This window comes from Apodemus sylvaticus, chromosome 15 (assembly GCF_947179515.1).
Source record: "Apodemus sylvaticus chromosome 15, mApoSyl1.1, whole genome shotgun sequence".
Lineage (NCBI taxonomy): Eukaryota > Metazoa > Chordata > Mammalia > Rodentia > Muridae > Apodemus > Apodemus sylvaticus.
In genome coordinates, this window is record NC_067486.1 from 4,043,335 (window position 1) to 4,058,321 (window position 14,987).

The 14,987-nt window shown below is 52.3% G+C and overlaps 1 protein-coding gene across 1 annotated transcript in view; it reads right to left on the reverse strand.

Annotated features, from left to right (window-relative positions):
- Window positions 1-624: 624 nt before the first annotated feature.
- Sim2 (SIM bHLH transcription factor 2) overlaps window positions 625-14,987 on the reverse strand; it is a 41,544-nt gene continuing 27,181 nt past the window's right edge. Inside the window, exons 7-11 of the mRNA XM_052158751.1 lie at window positions 12,729-12,835; window positions 5,218-5,365; window positions 3,702-3,870; window positions 2,927-3,335; window positions 625-1,019 (exon numbers count right to left, since the gene is read on the reverse strand). Of these exons, the coding sequence (XP_052014711.1) occupies window positions 625-1,019; window positions 2,927-3,335; window positions 3,702-3,870; window positions 5,218-5,365; window positions 12,729-12,835 (1,228 nt within the window). The remainder of the gene's footprint in view (window positions 1,020-2,926; window positions 3,336-3,701; window positions 3,871-5,217; window positions 5,366-12,728; window positions 12,836-14,987) is intronic.

Genomic DNA, 14,987 nt, shown 5'->3' on the forward strand with positions numbered 1-14,987 from the left:
TTTTAAAAGGATTAAATTTAAAAATGAGATGCATGAGTTCAAAGACAGCAGAAACTGTTGTCTGCTTCCCGGGGCTTACAAGGGTAACATTTTACGTTTACAAGTGGAAGGGCCTTTCCACCCTGTCCAAACCGCCTCGGGAACAGAGGACGGGGTGGGGGTGGGGTGGGGTGGTGGTGGTAGAAGAGGGGGGCGGGGTTGCCTAAAGCGGCATCCTTCTGCCTAGCCGCATGCAATGCCTTGAATTCCCATTATTGGGCCTCGGCTTGATTGGCTTCATGATGAGGAAACCAAGATCCCTGGAAATGTAGTTTGAAGTCACAGGTTGACACCTAGATGCTCAGCCCCGTGATAACCAGCCCTTGGAGACAGGGATGGGCAGTCCCTTCTCCCCATCCTCCAACTGCGTCCCAACCCTCTACACCAGCGTCTACGGTAAAAATCTAAAAGTCGGCTGCGGAGTTCTATTAAAATAGTTGTCTCTGTATAAATTAATTTATATCGTGCATATACAGTTCGTCCCTCCATCTGCTGGACCTTGAGGGTGAAAAAGGAACCAGAGAAGGCCTGGCCTATGGCTTCTCCCAGCGGGCCGCCCTGCGGAGCGGGACCTGCCCTGGCGGGTCACCTGCCGTTGGTGATGATGACCGAGGCGCCCAAGTAGTGCGGCCGGGGCGCGCCGGGCGCAGAGGCTGCGACGGGGCCGGGGTGTCGGGGCCGCAGCGAGCCGGCCGCCTCGGGGGCTCCGGCGGTAGCGCTCCCCAGCGGCCCGCGGCGCGCCAGCACCCGGTGGTAGTTGAGCAGCACGAAGGGCAGCTGCGCCGGCGCCTGTGGCTCGGGGGCCGGCGGCGCGCAGCACTCGGGGGGCGCTCGGGCCAGCGCCAGCCGCGCTGCGTCCCGGGAAGCCTGGCGAGCCGCCTTGGCGGGGCCCAGCGCCGGCTCCTCGCGGTAGTGGCCGCAGCTCGGGAAGCTTGGGGGCGCAGGGTCCTCGGCGAACCTGCGCGCGGTGGCTGCAGGCGCTGCAGGGGACAAGCGACAAGTGAGAAGATTGTACTGGAGAGAAAGCCGCACGCACTCAGAAATGCGTCTACCCTCTGCTCTGCACTGAGCCACAGGCGCCTTCAGACCTGCACAGCCACAGTGAGGCCTTGCACAGAGACACACGCGCCTTCAATCGCTCACAGAGAGCCACAGGGTCCTCCTGGTTCCTGCACGGAGTCACAAGCTCCCTCACACGTGCAGAGCCACGTGGTCCTTCTCTGTCATGTACAGAGTCACAGGATCCTCCATCATACCCAGCCACACACGCCCTCCATCGCGCACAGAGCTACTTATCCTCTTCTGAGCGCACCACCCCTTGTGTATTCCAGGCCAGCACAGTGCAGTCATGAGACATTGTTGGAAACATGCTGGGAGCTTTAGAGGAACAGGTGGGATTCATTCTGAGTAACACGCTTAATGCAACAGATCCAAATACTTGAGTGTGTCATCAATATCAAAAGATGCTTTAAAGCCACGTGGGGCTAGTGGACAGCAGGGGAATCTAAGCCAGCTAAGTTGGTCTCTTCTTCACAGCACCGAGTCGACCCATTTTACTAATCCCTCAGTAAGGTGGAGGGTGGTAACGACCTGTGCTGTTTAGTAGGCCTGTAATTAAAAGTATTAACAGTGCCCATTCAAGTAACTCCCAAAGCTTTCCCATGAGGCCATTGTTTTCTTTTAATACCAATGACTAGAAAGTTGGTCACAAATTGCCTCAAATTAGCACCTTCAGTCCTTCCCCCGCCCCACCCCCACATCTAATCAAATGTGACAAGCAGGAGGCTGCCAACCATTTTTGCTTTAAAATAGGAATAAAAGCCAGATTCTGTGTGTTATATCATTGGTCAGACGATACAAAGAAATAAGTCTGGCTCACATGGATGTTTGCAAGGTCCTTCCTTCTGCTTTTCCTTCCTTGACTGTGAAGGACCCTTGCACAGTTGAGCGTTGGGGATCCAGCCATCCCAAGTGTGGGCTCATGGCTGCTGGGACAGGCTGGCGCCAACGCAGGGCGGGCCCCAGTGGCTGGTCGGTCTCTTCTAAGTTGTGCGCTATTAAAAACAATGTTCTCCTTGTGTCCACAAAGGCCTGATTTCTCCCATAATTGTCCCTGTGCTCAGATCTGGCCACAAAATGTAGACTGGTCACAATATGGAATCGTATCCTCAGAGTTTGCACAGAAAGCAGAGCCAGAAAGGCAGAGTGTGGGAAATAGACACGGTTGTGTTACAGGGGTGTGTGTGGGGACACGCACTTCAGGGAACTACTTAATAAATGCTGATGATACTTTCCCCCTAAGCCACAGATAGCATCCAAGCGTGACATTTACTCCCATATTAACAGTCCCTGAAGAACTAGCAGGCACCTAGAGTGTGCTAAGTAGGTTCCCTACATAGGCCGTGGTCCCATTTTGCAGAGAGAAAGGTGAAAAGCCCATGTTAATTGTTCACTGTTCATGGCTTCTGTCCCCAAGGCCAGACACTTCTACATTTGTTTTCTGTAGTTTGAAAACCAGTCTAGGAAGAGAACTAATGTCTGTCACTCGCTCTGAGGAACGGCGAAAAGGCATCTCAAGGATGCAGGTGGAGCATGGTCAAATATAGGAGGTGGTTTGGAAAATCACCTCCTGTGGGGTCCCGGATAAGGCCAGAACCTACATGGGAACAGGCACCCAGCTTCCCTCTGCTGTTTATGCCATCTCCGGTGTCCTTGTTATGTGTCACTCACTCCCGTGAAGCCATGGCTGGCACTAGGAAGCATGGTAATCCCTACTTAGAAGCAGAAGAGGCCAGTCCGCCCAAAGCATGAGGATTCTTTTTCCACCTACCACCCACCGCTACTGATGGTGAACCCACGTCCTTCCCCTTGTGCAAATGACACCCACCTTCATAGTTTGGCACAAGTCCATGCCGGGCAGCATTCACAGGAGGCTCAGAAAAGTTTTTAGCTGGCGATGGGCTGCTGGGCACCAGAGAGTTGGCATAATGCCATTGGCACTCACTGCTGGCTGGCAGCGTGCTCAGGAAAAAGCGTGCCACCTCACACGGGGATCCTTGGGGCTGCCCGAACTTGGCGGGCAATCCTGGCTTCTTACTGCTGAAGACGTGAGAGTCCAGTGGGAAGTGTCCATAATGGTAGGAGAAGGGGAGGCTGTAGGGCGGCCCATATAAGAGGTCGCTGGCTTCTGAATGGAGCTGCTGTTCCGGGGGACCCACGGCATTTGTGGGGGGACTAGTTCTCCAGTTTCCCATCTGGCTGCACTCCAGTTTGTCCATTTGGAATGAGCTGTATTGCTGCACGGTAAGGGAAGACAGAGGTAAGCTACCTTCTAGTCGCACCAGACTGGAGCTTAGGGGGGCCTGACCCTAGTGTTCCTGTGAGACGCCTGAGTGTTTGGCTTTATTCTCCAAGGTGACCACACATCAGATGGTTGTGAACACTTCCCACTTCCCAGAGCTTACTCCTGAGGCTTTGAGAGGGGACGTTTCGTTTTGATGTTACCGTAAGCCAGAGAGGTAGCACATGCCTTGTCCTCCAGGCTGTTCATGGGACCTTTTCTCTCTCTGCAAGGACGCCCCTCAGCAGAGGCTCCTGGTTCATGCCCAGGTGTGCTGAGCCCCCAGATAGAAGCCGCCTTGCCCTGTGTGGCATCATGTTACCTGAGCCGGGTACGGGTTGGTTCTTAGCTTTGTCTTCATCCTTGTGTTTTTGGGTTTAGCTGATTTCCTAGTTTCTTGTGAGGTAGACAAGGTGGTTCTCCAGGACTCCTGCGACTTAGAGGTGGAAACCTGGTCCAGAGACAGCTGAAGTTCCTTGTATTCAACATCCCTGAAATGCAAGAGTGGGCGAGGCATGCCCAGCAGCTCATGCGTGGAGGAAGAGCAGCTGCCCAAGCTGCACCCACTGAGCAAGCCCCTCCCCCAGTCCCTGAGCATCTCTTGTGAACGGCCACGTGGCCCTGACTGACAGAGGCCACTGCAGCCCCACTGTGTGACTGAGTTCTGGGCAAGGTTAGTACTGTTTGGCAAGACTGGAGGATTGTAACGTGCTTTCTCTAGACTCAGTCAGCCCGCATACATGTCCCAAGGACGCTCTTGACTGTGGCAAGGGGTAGACATGCTAACAAGGCAAAGGCAGAAGCCAGCAGCCCCGCTGATCCTCATGACCCCCGTTGGTTTGTGTGTCTGAGGCTCAGCTCTTCTCTGGCCAGTGCTCCAGAAGCCTGGTGGGATGGACCTGCGGGAGCCAGCTCCTGGCCTGGCCTGCTTTCACACTGCTCGTGTGGGCCTGCATGCTTAGCTCGGCACAGTGTGGGCCTGCATGCTCAGCTCGCACAGTCCCATTCCCAAGGAGAGTTACTGCTAGATGCTGCCAGGCCTGGCTGGGGTAATGACAGAGCAGAGGCACTTTCTCCCGTGTAGTTTTGCCAGATCAGCCTCCTAAGGCACCTGGTAGCCTGGTGATGGCTCTGTGAAAGAGCCTGGGGTCTGAGTTCTCAGGGCTCAGGACACAAAGGAGGCTAGGGCTAAGAGACGGTGCACGGTGACTCCGTAACAAGAGCTTTAGTGGACACGCTGAGCCAGTTCCGGGAAGGTATGCCTGTGACTTCTATGGACTTACACATGTCTGCATCTGAGTTCTTCGGTGGCCCACTCCTGAAGCCCCAGTACTTGGGAGACTGAATGCGGAAGTCATGATGCAGAGGCTAGCCTGAACTAATGACAAGACCCTGTCTCAGAGCAATATTTTTTTCCAGTTAAACTCTGGTGTCTTCCAGGCACCAAATATCTAACCACATTGGTGACAGAATATGTGGGAAGACAGAAAAATGGGAGAGAGTGTCTGTCCCTAAGGGAGAAGCACAGAGAGATGTGTGCGGCTGACACAGGACATGAGCACGCCCTCTTGGCACTCTGTGCCTTCCCGGGCCCCTCTCTCGGGCTCAGCCCCAGGATCTAATAAGCTATGATCCTGCGAGCAAGGTTCCCCCATCATCCTTGCTGCCACTCCCGGGCACATGTTAATGGTTGGGAGCTCCCAGTCTACCAGATCTTTCCAGTAAAACGAAAAGGGAGGCAAACCGTCCAGAGAACGGGAACAGGAGGAGACACTTCTTGAAGCAGTGTGATGGGGACAGAAGAGAGAACAAGGAGAAGAACGCATGCGCTGACTTACGTGAGGACGTAATTGACGCTCACGATGCAGTGAGGCCGGGAGGAGCGGCTGTTGTGCACCACGGTGGCGTAGCTCTGCACCCAGACCCAGCCGCCTAGCTTGGACAGCAGCCGATAGTATTTGGTGGTGACCTGGCCCTTCACGAGCACTGTAAGGACGAGGTGGCATGAATCCTGGAGCTCCGAAGGTCCTGCCCTCCCCCTGACACACCCCTGACAGAGCCCTCCAGGGCAATGGGAGGGCCTTAACAGGGTAGGTGGGCTTTCACCATACAAACATGCACACGTGTGGGTGTGCAAGACACACACACACATGTTCCCATGAAGGAATGTCACCTACAGCTTTGCACAGTCCCCTCCCCTCTTGTTAAGAGCCCTGACTTAACCGTCACTGCTTTCAGGGAAGAAAAAAGCCCCCAGACACTACCGGTACCTGCAGAGTGGTAAGATCTGATTAGCTCTTTAGTATCCAAAATGCTCCCAATTATGTTTTAATCCCCAAAAGCTTTAATGGGCAGAAGGACTTAGTTGTTTAAACAGAACGCTAATTTCAGTGCATCCGACCAAGTGTCAGATTGGTGCTGATGTTAGCCATCTGTCTGGATGTGTGTGTTCATGGAGAGCCCGCTCCCTCCTCGAGTTTATAGCTTCTTCCCAGTTACCCATTTTCCTCGGGCTGCTAATTTCCCGTGCTGTTCATGTAAGAGAGACCTCGGGATTGGGGCCCAGGAGCCCACCTTCTATGCATGGGTGCAAAACGCTGGGCAGTGGAGCATCCCCAAAGCCGCAGGCACCCATAAACCGTCACTCCTCCCCGGTAGACCTCAGGTAGGCAGATGGGGGGAAGACTGGGAGGGAAGGAAAACCCAGGAGCTGCGGGCGGTCAGTGGAGAGCAGAGAGCTGAGTGAAGGCATGGCAGCTATTCACACACACACACACACACACATACATAGACACACATACATAGACACATACACATGCATAGACACAGACACACACAGAGACACATGGAGAGAGAGACACACACACACATAGACATGGACACACACAGACACACACAGAGACACATGAAGACAGAGACACACACAGACACACACATATAGATACACACACATAGACACAGACACACACATATACACACACACATACACAGACACACAGACACACACATAGACACACACAGACATATACACATAGACACACACAGGCCCCACACACACACACAGACACACACACAGAAATACAGACACACAGACACACACACAAACAGACACACACACAGACACACACACAAACAGACACACACACAGACACACACACAGACATACACACATATAGACACACACAGACACACATAGACACACACAGACACACACAGAGAGACATATGCAGAGGCACAGAGAGAGACACACATACAGGCACACACACAGACACACACACACAGACACACACACACAGACATACACACACAGACACATACAGAAACATACACAGACACACACACACACACACACACACACACACACGGACACATAGACATATACATACACACACCCCTGCTCTAGAACATTTCTGCTCTTCAAGTCAAGGCTGGCCTGGGGCCCCTACTGGAAACCACCTGAGCAGAGACCCGGGTAGAAGGCCCAAGGAGCAGAGGCCGTGATGGAGCTAGCTTGTGCTAAAGGACCCCCACACAAAACAAGGTACATATCCAACACAAATTCAGCTCACACACATCTACAAAGCGAGCAGAGACCCTGTCTGCCCAGCCCTCTGCAGGCACTCTTGGGAGTTCATGATCGATCTGTGTCAGCCACAGGAAAAACTGCTTCGAGACGTTTTGATACATCGGGAAATAGTGTGGATTGATAGTCAAAAGATTCTCAGCTTTTCATGTCAAATGTCAAAGGAAATAAAATCTCTGAAACATCTATGATTATTCTTATATATTTGGATGAAACTGGCTCCATTTTATCCCGCCTGTGGGGGTGCCTCACCTGCATATGGGATGATCACCACGGGTCTGAGGCTAGCTCAGGTAACAGTGAATACCAGCCTAACTACAGTGTAAGAGCATGTCTCAAACAGATACACAGACATACAGACAGACAGACAGATACTCACCCACAGACAAGACAGACACACACACACATACACACACACTCAAAAACACAGACACACAGACAAAACAGACAGACACTAACACACAGACAAAACAGTTATACACACACAGAGACAAAACAGACACACACAGACACAGTCATATACACATACACAACAAAACAGACAGATACATACAGAGAGAAAACAGGCAAACAGACACACAGACAAAACAGACAGACACACACAAACAGACAAAATGGACAAAACAGAGAGACATACACAGACAAAACAGGCAGACAAACACACAGACAAAACAGGTACGCACATAGAAAACAGACAGACACACACAAACAGACAAAACAGACAGACACACACAGAGAAAGCAGACAGACATGCACACAGACAAACTAGACAGACACACACAGAGAAAGCAGACAGACACGCACACAGACAAAACAGACAGAAACAGAGAGAGAGAAAAAACAGAGATACACACTCAAACAAAGCAGACAAACAGACACTCAGACAGACAGACACATGAACATATGCGTGCACGTGAACACATGCGTGCACATGAACACACACTTGAATACACAGAGAAACCTCATGATGATTACTAAAAGCACTCAGACCTAAAAGTTGTGCGCCGGAAGCACAAACCTCCAAAGAGTAACCATAAAAGCAAAAGCTGAGAGAGTGATCACTCGATTTCCCTGACTCAAACGCAGGTGCCCCCCAGCAGGTACTCAGAAAGAAAGGGAGGGACTGCACGGTGCTGTTTTTGTGAGATGCCCACGGTAGGCAAACCCATAGGGCCAAAGCCCATAGGCTGCTGCAGGATCCAAAAGATGAAAGGCAGGATTAAAGGAGACAGAGCGGCCACTCCAGAGAGGCCGGCAGTGTCAGGGGTTACATAAAGGTGTCAGCTGCACTATGAACGCTCCAAAACCCACTGAAAATGGTTCAAAGGGTGGTGGTGGGCTGCCTGGGACTGGTGGCAGGTGACTCAGAGCTCTCTGGAAAGCAGTGTGGCGGCTCCCCGAGCCACACACTTCACTTGGAGGGACAGGGTCTGCGGGAATTGCGCATGAAGCAAACAGAGCAGCGTGCAGGAAGACTCGTGGCCATCCTGTTTAAAGACCAAGAGCTTCTCTGGAGGGGCCTGTGTGTTCAAGGGGGGAAGGTTGAGGCTGCGGAACTCTGTGTAGACAATGAAAGGTTTGCCGGGAAATGTGGCTCGAGGATGCACACACAGCAGAAAGAGGAGAGGCGAGACACAGAAATTAGGAGAACCCTAACTTAAGAAAATGGGCCCGTGGGCACATTCTTGCTCAAACCGCAATCTTCTACCAACCAGCCTGTGACTCAGTTTCCTCATTTGTAGAAGGATCATCATAGTCCCTGACACACAGTTGCAAAGGTTAGACCTTTCCTGAGGCACTCTGGCCGACAGATGGGGCTCCACACACATGCACTATTGTCTGACCGGCTTCTCTCCTCTAACATTCTACCAAAGAGACAGTCTGACTTCTCCAACTAGAGCGAACAATCAGGTGTTTTGTTTGAATACGGGAAAGTGTTTTGTGTGGGAGGTTGAGAAGCAGAAATACAGCTTCCTTGAGGCCCCAAGGAACATCTGCGAAGATGCATATAGTAATCCTGCCGTGTGACAGCCACCTCATCATGCTGAGTGACAGCCATCCCTGTGAACCTACTGTGACATCCATCCCTGTGAACCTACTGTGTGACAGCCATCCCTGTGAACCTGCTGTGTGACAGCCATCCCTGTGAACCTGCTGTGTGACAGCCATCCCTGTGAACCTACTGTGTGACAGCCATCCCTGTGACCCTGCAGTGTAGCAGCCATCCCTGTGAACCTGCTGAGTGACAGCCATCCCTGTGAACCTACTGTGTGACAGCCATCCCTGTGACCCTGCAGTGTAGCAGTCATCCCTGTGAACCTACTGTGTGACAGCTATCCCTGTGAACCTACTGTGACAGCCATCACTGTGAACCTACTGTGTGACAGCCATCCCTGTGAACCTGCTGTGTGACAGCCATCTCTGTGACCCTGCTGTGTGACAGCCATCCCTGTGACCCCACTGTGTGACAGCCATCCCTGTGACCCCACTGTGTGACAGCCATCCCTGTGACCCCACTGTGTGACAACCATCCTTCTGACTCTGCTAAGTGACAGCCACCCCTGTGACCCCACTGTGTGACAGCTATCTCTCTGACCCTGCTGTGTAATAGCCATCCCTGTGACCCTGCTGTGTGACACCATCCCCGTGAACCTACTGTGTGACAGCCATTTCACCTACTCTTTTCTGCTCAGGATTAATTCTGGCTTCTCAGCACATTTGCTTGGCCTGGGTGGGATCCGTGCCGTGAACACAGACGAGGCCACAGAGTGTGGTATTTACAGTGCTTCCGTGCCTCATCTACTTTTCTCATCCCCATGACGTCATAGGAAGTGATATCTCCATGAAATAGGGCTTTCCTACCAAGTTACACACCACAGCTGACATAGGATCAGTAAAGAACGTCCCTGCTACAGGCTGAACTGTGTCATCCAAACAGTGAGCTCAAACTCTCACCCCTAGCACCTCAGAAGGTGACATTTTGGGACAATGACTTTAGAGAGGTAAATATGGAAGCACAAGGTATGGGCCCTGACCTGCTATGACCAATGTCTTTATAAGATAATGGGACGGTGGGAACAGAGAGAGGATCGAGCACTTGGGAGCATGCGGAAGATGCCGAGGAGAGGACTCCTTGAATCGGACTTGTGCCCCACAGCTGTGAAGAAATGAGTGTCTCTCCTTAGAGATCTCTGGGCTGTGGTGGTTTGTTGTGGTCGCCCCAGAAAACTCATCTGGTCCCCACAAGGATCTAAACATCGTGAACAGCAGGGTCCTCAAGAAAAGTTATGTCCCTTCTGTGGGCTCTAAGGAGCCAAACACAGCTGAGTGCTCCTGTGAAAGGAAAGGTAACAGCATTGGCCACCGGGCTGGGGGGCGGGGTGGGGCTGGGGGGCCAGGGCAGGGTGGGGCTGGGGGGCTCAGGGCCCTTCACTCTTCACGGAGCAGGGTCTGTGAGGAGAGCAGTGAGGTCATGGCCGTTAGTGAACAGGGACCTCAGACAGGGAAGGTGACAGGCCCAGGAGAGGCTTCTGCGTACAGGAGACCGGGAACCAGCTGAGGAGGGACTGAGAAGTGGGCTCTGGGCTCTGGGCTCTGGACTAGCTGGTGGCGCTTACAGCTGTAGGCACCTGCTCTCCTGCTGGAGTTCTTTCTCCTTAAGCAAAGCACAGTCTGACCAGACGTGGAACGAGTCAGGGGATTAATGTCACTCATAAGCGGTTCTTAGCGGAGAACCACAGGAACCGCGCATAGACATGCTGGCAGCTTTTCCTTCTTTTGCCCCATTTCGTGCGGAGGCATATGGCTCCCCTGGCTCCCAGAGCACCCCAGGACTGAGGCCCAGCTGGGCCAGCAGCAGCCAGTGGGGTCCCAATACTTTCCCAAGCTGGTCACACACTCTCTGTACAGATAAGGATGCCCTGCTGGGAGTCACAGGCCTTTAATCCCAGCATCAGAGACAGGCCGGGCAGACTTCTGAGTTCAAGGCCAGCTGCTCTACAGAGTGAGTTCCAGGACAGCCAAGCTACACAGTAAGACCCCCTCTCTCAGCCGGGCAGTGGTGATGCACACTTTTAATCCCAGCACTTGGGAGGCAGAAGCAGGCAGATTTCTGAGTTCAAGGCCAGCCTGGTCTACAGAGTGAGTTCCAGGACAACCAGGGCTACAAATAGAAACCCTGTCTTGGAAAAAAAACAAAAACAAAAACAAAAAAAAAACAAAAAAAAACAACCCCCCCTCACACACACACACACACACATGCATAGACACCACATGAAAGAAAGAAAGAAAGAAAGAAAGAAAGAAAGAAAGAAAGAAAGAAAGAAAGAAAGAAAGAAAGAAAGGGAAAGGAAAAAATGCTTGAACTTCTGATCCTACTGGGACTTGAACCCAGGGCCTGTGATTCTGTGTTGCCTACAGACAACTCCAGTCAGAGTTCCCTCTGGTCCTGGTCAAAATGCGGAGATAGGAAACTTCCCATTAGACCCCTAGCTTTCACATTCATACACATACATATGCATATATAGCTTTATATATGTGCATAAACATGTGCAAATAACATACACAAAATACAGACACACATGCATGCTCTCACACACAGTTTCTAACTCCTCATCTGTGTGCCAAGGGGCCAGGAATCTGGTCATGGCAGGGCTCCCTGTGAACATGGGGAAAGGAGAGCAGCCCAAACGGTGTCCTAGTCACCATCCCTCGGTCACACCACATAGCCAAGAGGACAGGCAGCCCCTGGATCTGCACACCACCTCCACAGACACCAGCCAATACCGTCTAACATCTCTAGATCCAGAACAAAACATACACCCAGGACATGGCCCAGGCCGTGCCTGGAAGCCCCCAACTTGCCCAAGCATCTGCATCCTCCAAGTCCCCAAGGCTTGCTTCGGCCTGAAGTGGTTGGAGAGCAGGACAACGTAATTCATCCTATCAAATCATTCTCTGCAGTCCTGAAGAAGTGACATTTCTGTACACACCCTCCCCAAAGCCCTAGGTCAAGAAACTGCCTCCATGGGCAAATCAAATCCTGCCCTGTGCTAGAACAGAAGGTGTCTCTGGCATTCCCATGGGGCAAGACTCAAATGCTGAACTCCGCTGAGGGTTAGCCGCAGGCAATAGCATCACCTCTCTGAACTTCAATATCCTTAAAAGTAAAGCAAAGATCTCTCTCACTGTTGGTAGTCTATTTAGTTTCTTCCTCTTCCTCCTCCTCCTCCTCTTCCTCCTCCTCTTCCTCTTTTTATATATTGGAGTACACTATAGCTGTCTTCATACACTCCAGAAGAGGGCATCAGATCCCATTACATATGGTTGTGAGCCACCATGTGGTTGCTGGGAATTGAACTCATGACCTCTAGGAGATGACTCTTAACCACTGAGTCATCTCTCCAGCTCCTCTACTTAGTTCTGTAATCCAGTGCCTGGCCATACATATTAAGGGTCCCATCCTGTTCTTATACTAATACTGCTGGTGTTCATAACTGGAGTCCAGATCCCATAGATTACCGGACCTCCATGTCCATAATCTATGAACCCAGGACCGCTGGAGTCTGACATCATCACTAAGACCATGCCTGGAAGCAGTAGAGAAAGGCAGCGGGGGTGGGGGGTGGGGATGGGGGTGCGTCATCAGCAAGAGGCAAGGGGAGTCACACTAGAGTTTATGATTTACACGTGTAAGAGGCTCGTCCCCTCCCTGTCCTCAGTACCTCCACCCTGACTGGCTCCTTGGCCCGGTGGCTTGATACTCACAGAGGTGGTGTGCATATCGGAGGTGGAAGGTGTCACAGCCATGCACATGATGGTACAGCGTCTTCTCGATCAGGTCTTGTGGCTCGTAGCCCGTGAGCTCTGTCACCCTGCAGAAGGATGGCTGTCCCATGAGTCAAGCTGCTCTCAGGCAATTCCCTTTAAACCAGTATTTGCTTTGCCAACTAATCACGTGTGAAGAGGCTGGGGGGAGGGGTTAGTGTTGGAATGATCTTTTTTACAGGAAGAAAATCTTTGAAGCATAGCTCAGGGTAGTCTGTAGAACTGGGAGTGAGAATGTTCTGGAACCACGGGATAGCAGCATGTTTGGGACGGCCTAGCAATGGAACTTTTCTCGAACCCTGCCTATCTGCGGGCACTGAGGGGAGGGAAGCCTTTGATCGGACCATTGACACAGCTATGTGATGGGGAAGAGCCACTCCGGGGGCCTGTGAGGACCTGTTTTGTTCTGTGTGTGGCCTACTGTGTGCAAACCCCCATTTCTGTCCTCCAGTGCTGGGGTTATAGGCTGCACTGTCATGTGTGGCTTTCGTAAGCGGCTCCTGGGGACCCTAGCTCGGGTTATCACACGTACACAGCAGACACTTTGCCCAGTGACCCATCTCCCCGGATCCTTTGCCTTTTTTAATCCTAATAAAATATACATCCCATAATATTTACTATCTTACCATTTTATGTGCAAGGTCTAGTGAATTACCTATGTGCGCTTACAATATTCACGCTGTACCATGATCACCTTCCCACACCTCCTGGTTCTCCCAAACAAACTCCTCACCTTCAAAACATCACCTCCAGCCGTCCTCCCGCCCCCCCCCCACCGTCCTCCCGGCCCCCCACCGACCTCCCGCCCCCCCACCGTCCTCCCGGCCCCCCACCGTCCTCCCGCCCCCCCACCGTCCTCCCGCCCCCCCCCCCAACACCAGCAGGCCTTCCGTTACAACCCTTGTCTTCCATCCAACTTCCTGTCTCCCTGAACTTGTGCTGCAGAATTAGAGTGCTGCTGCATGTGGCCCTCTCGTCCTCTTCCTTCATACAGATAGCATGTTTCAGGTCCACTGCCGTTTGCAGCATGTGGCAGAGCACTCCTCTCTGTGACTGAATGCTATCCTCTCTCGTGTAGAGGCCACGGTTCGTGTTTTGCTTACTCCTTTGTCTGCTGGTGGGCACTAACGCCGTTTCCACTTCTTGGGTCTGGGTTGGCTGTTTACATAACTGCTCTACACTGGGTACTGTCAATCATGGTGGTCGTCTCCAGATCCTACAGTCGGGTGGGTTTTACTAATGAGACTCACAGAGTTCCGTTTAAGCCCGGTATCCACAAAGGATTATCCGTGGACCCCCCAGAACACAGCGCGATAACTGCAAATGTTCTGGCCGGAAGGTGGAAGTGCTCCCTCTCCTCCGGAGTGGAAGGCTGTCCCAGTGAGCCAGCGACATGATCCCTCTGCTCTCAACAAGTCCCAGACATATTCATTTCTCACGTCAGCGCTTTGAAGAGAAATGGCTGTCAGCAGCTAAGCCCTCATCATACCACGTTGGGCTGCCCCTTCCGTGGGTGAAATTGTGTGTGGCGGTGGTACCGCTTTATAGACTTGGCCCAACCAAGCTGGGAACTGTGTCCTTAAAAGAGGTAGGTGGCCCCAGGCATGTTGGCGACAGATATTTAAGAACAGATGAAAGGGTGTAAGGAAGGATTCCGAAAGCAGCATGGCAGTGGGAGGAGTCAGCTCAGGAGATGGCGGAGGGTGGGGGCGGCGAGGAAGAAGGCTGGCACTGAGGGCCCTGCTTGCCAGTTGCGAAATGCCAGCCACAGACAGAACTGGGAAACGTGACCCTGTTTTCATGCTTTAGTCTGCTCAGACCTGGCTCCTACATCTCTCGGAGCCTCGGATTTCCCTGGGACAACTCTCCAGTTGCACGTATATTTCCACTGACATTCCTCTAAGATGGGAGGGAACAGGACTTCAGGTGAGCACGTCGGGGTGTCGCTGGCTCCTGCTCTGTTTGTTCAGGACTCTGGAGATTTCTCCAAGGGTCACCTAGAACTGCAGTCCTGGTTGAGTCTGACTGGGTGGGAGGAAGGGTAAAAGACAGCGGCTGACTCCAAAAGTGGCCCAGGTCCCTCTGCAGCGTGGACTGAGAGGCTTCTGTAGCACCTGGGTCACTGGACTAAATTAGCAAGAACACGAATGTGTCAGAGACTCAGAAACACGAGCGAGTACTATGTTCTCCTCAAACCAC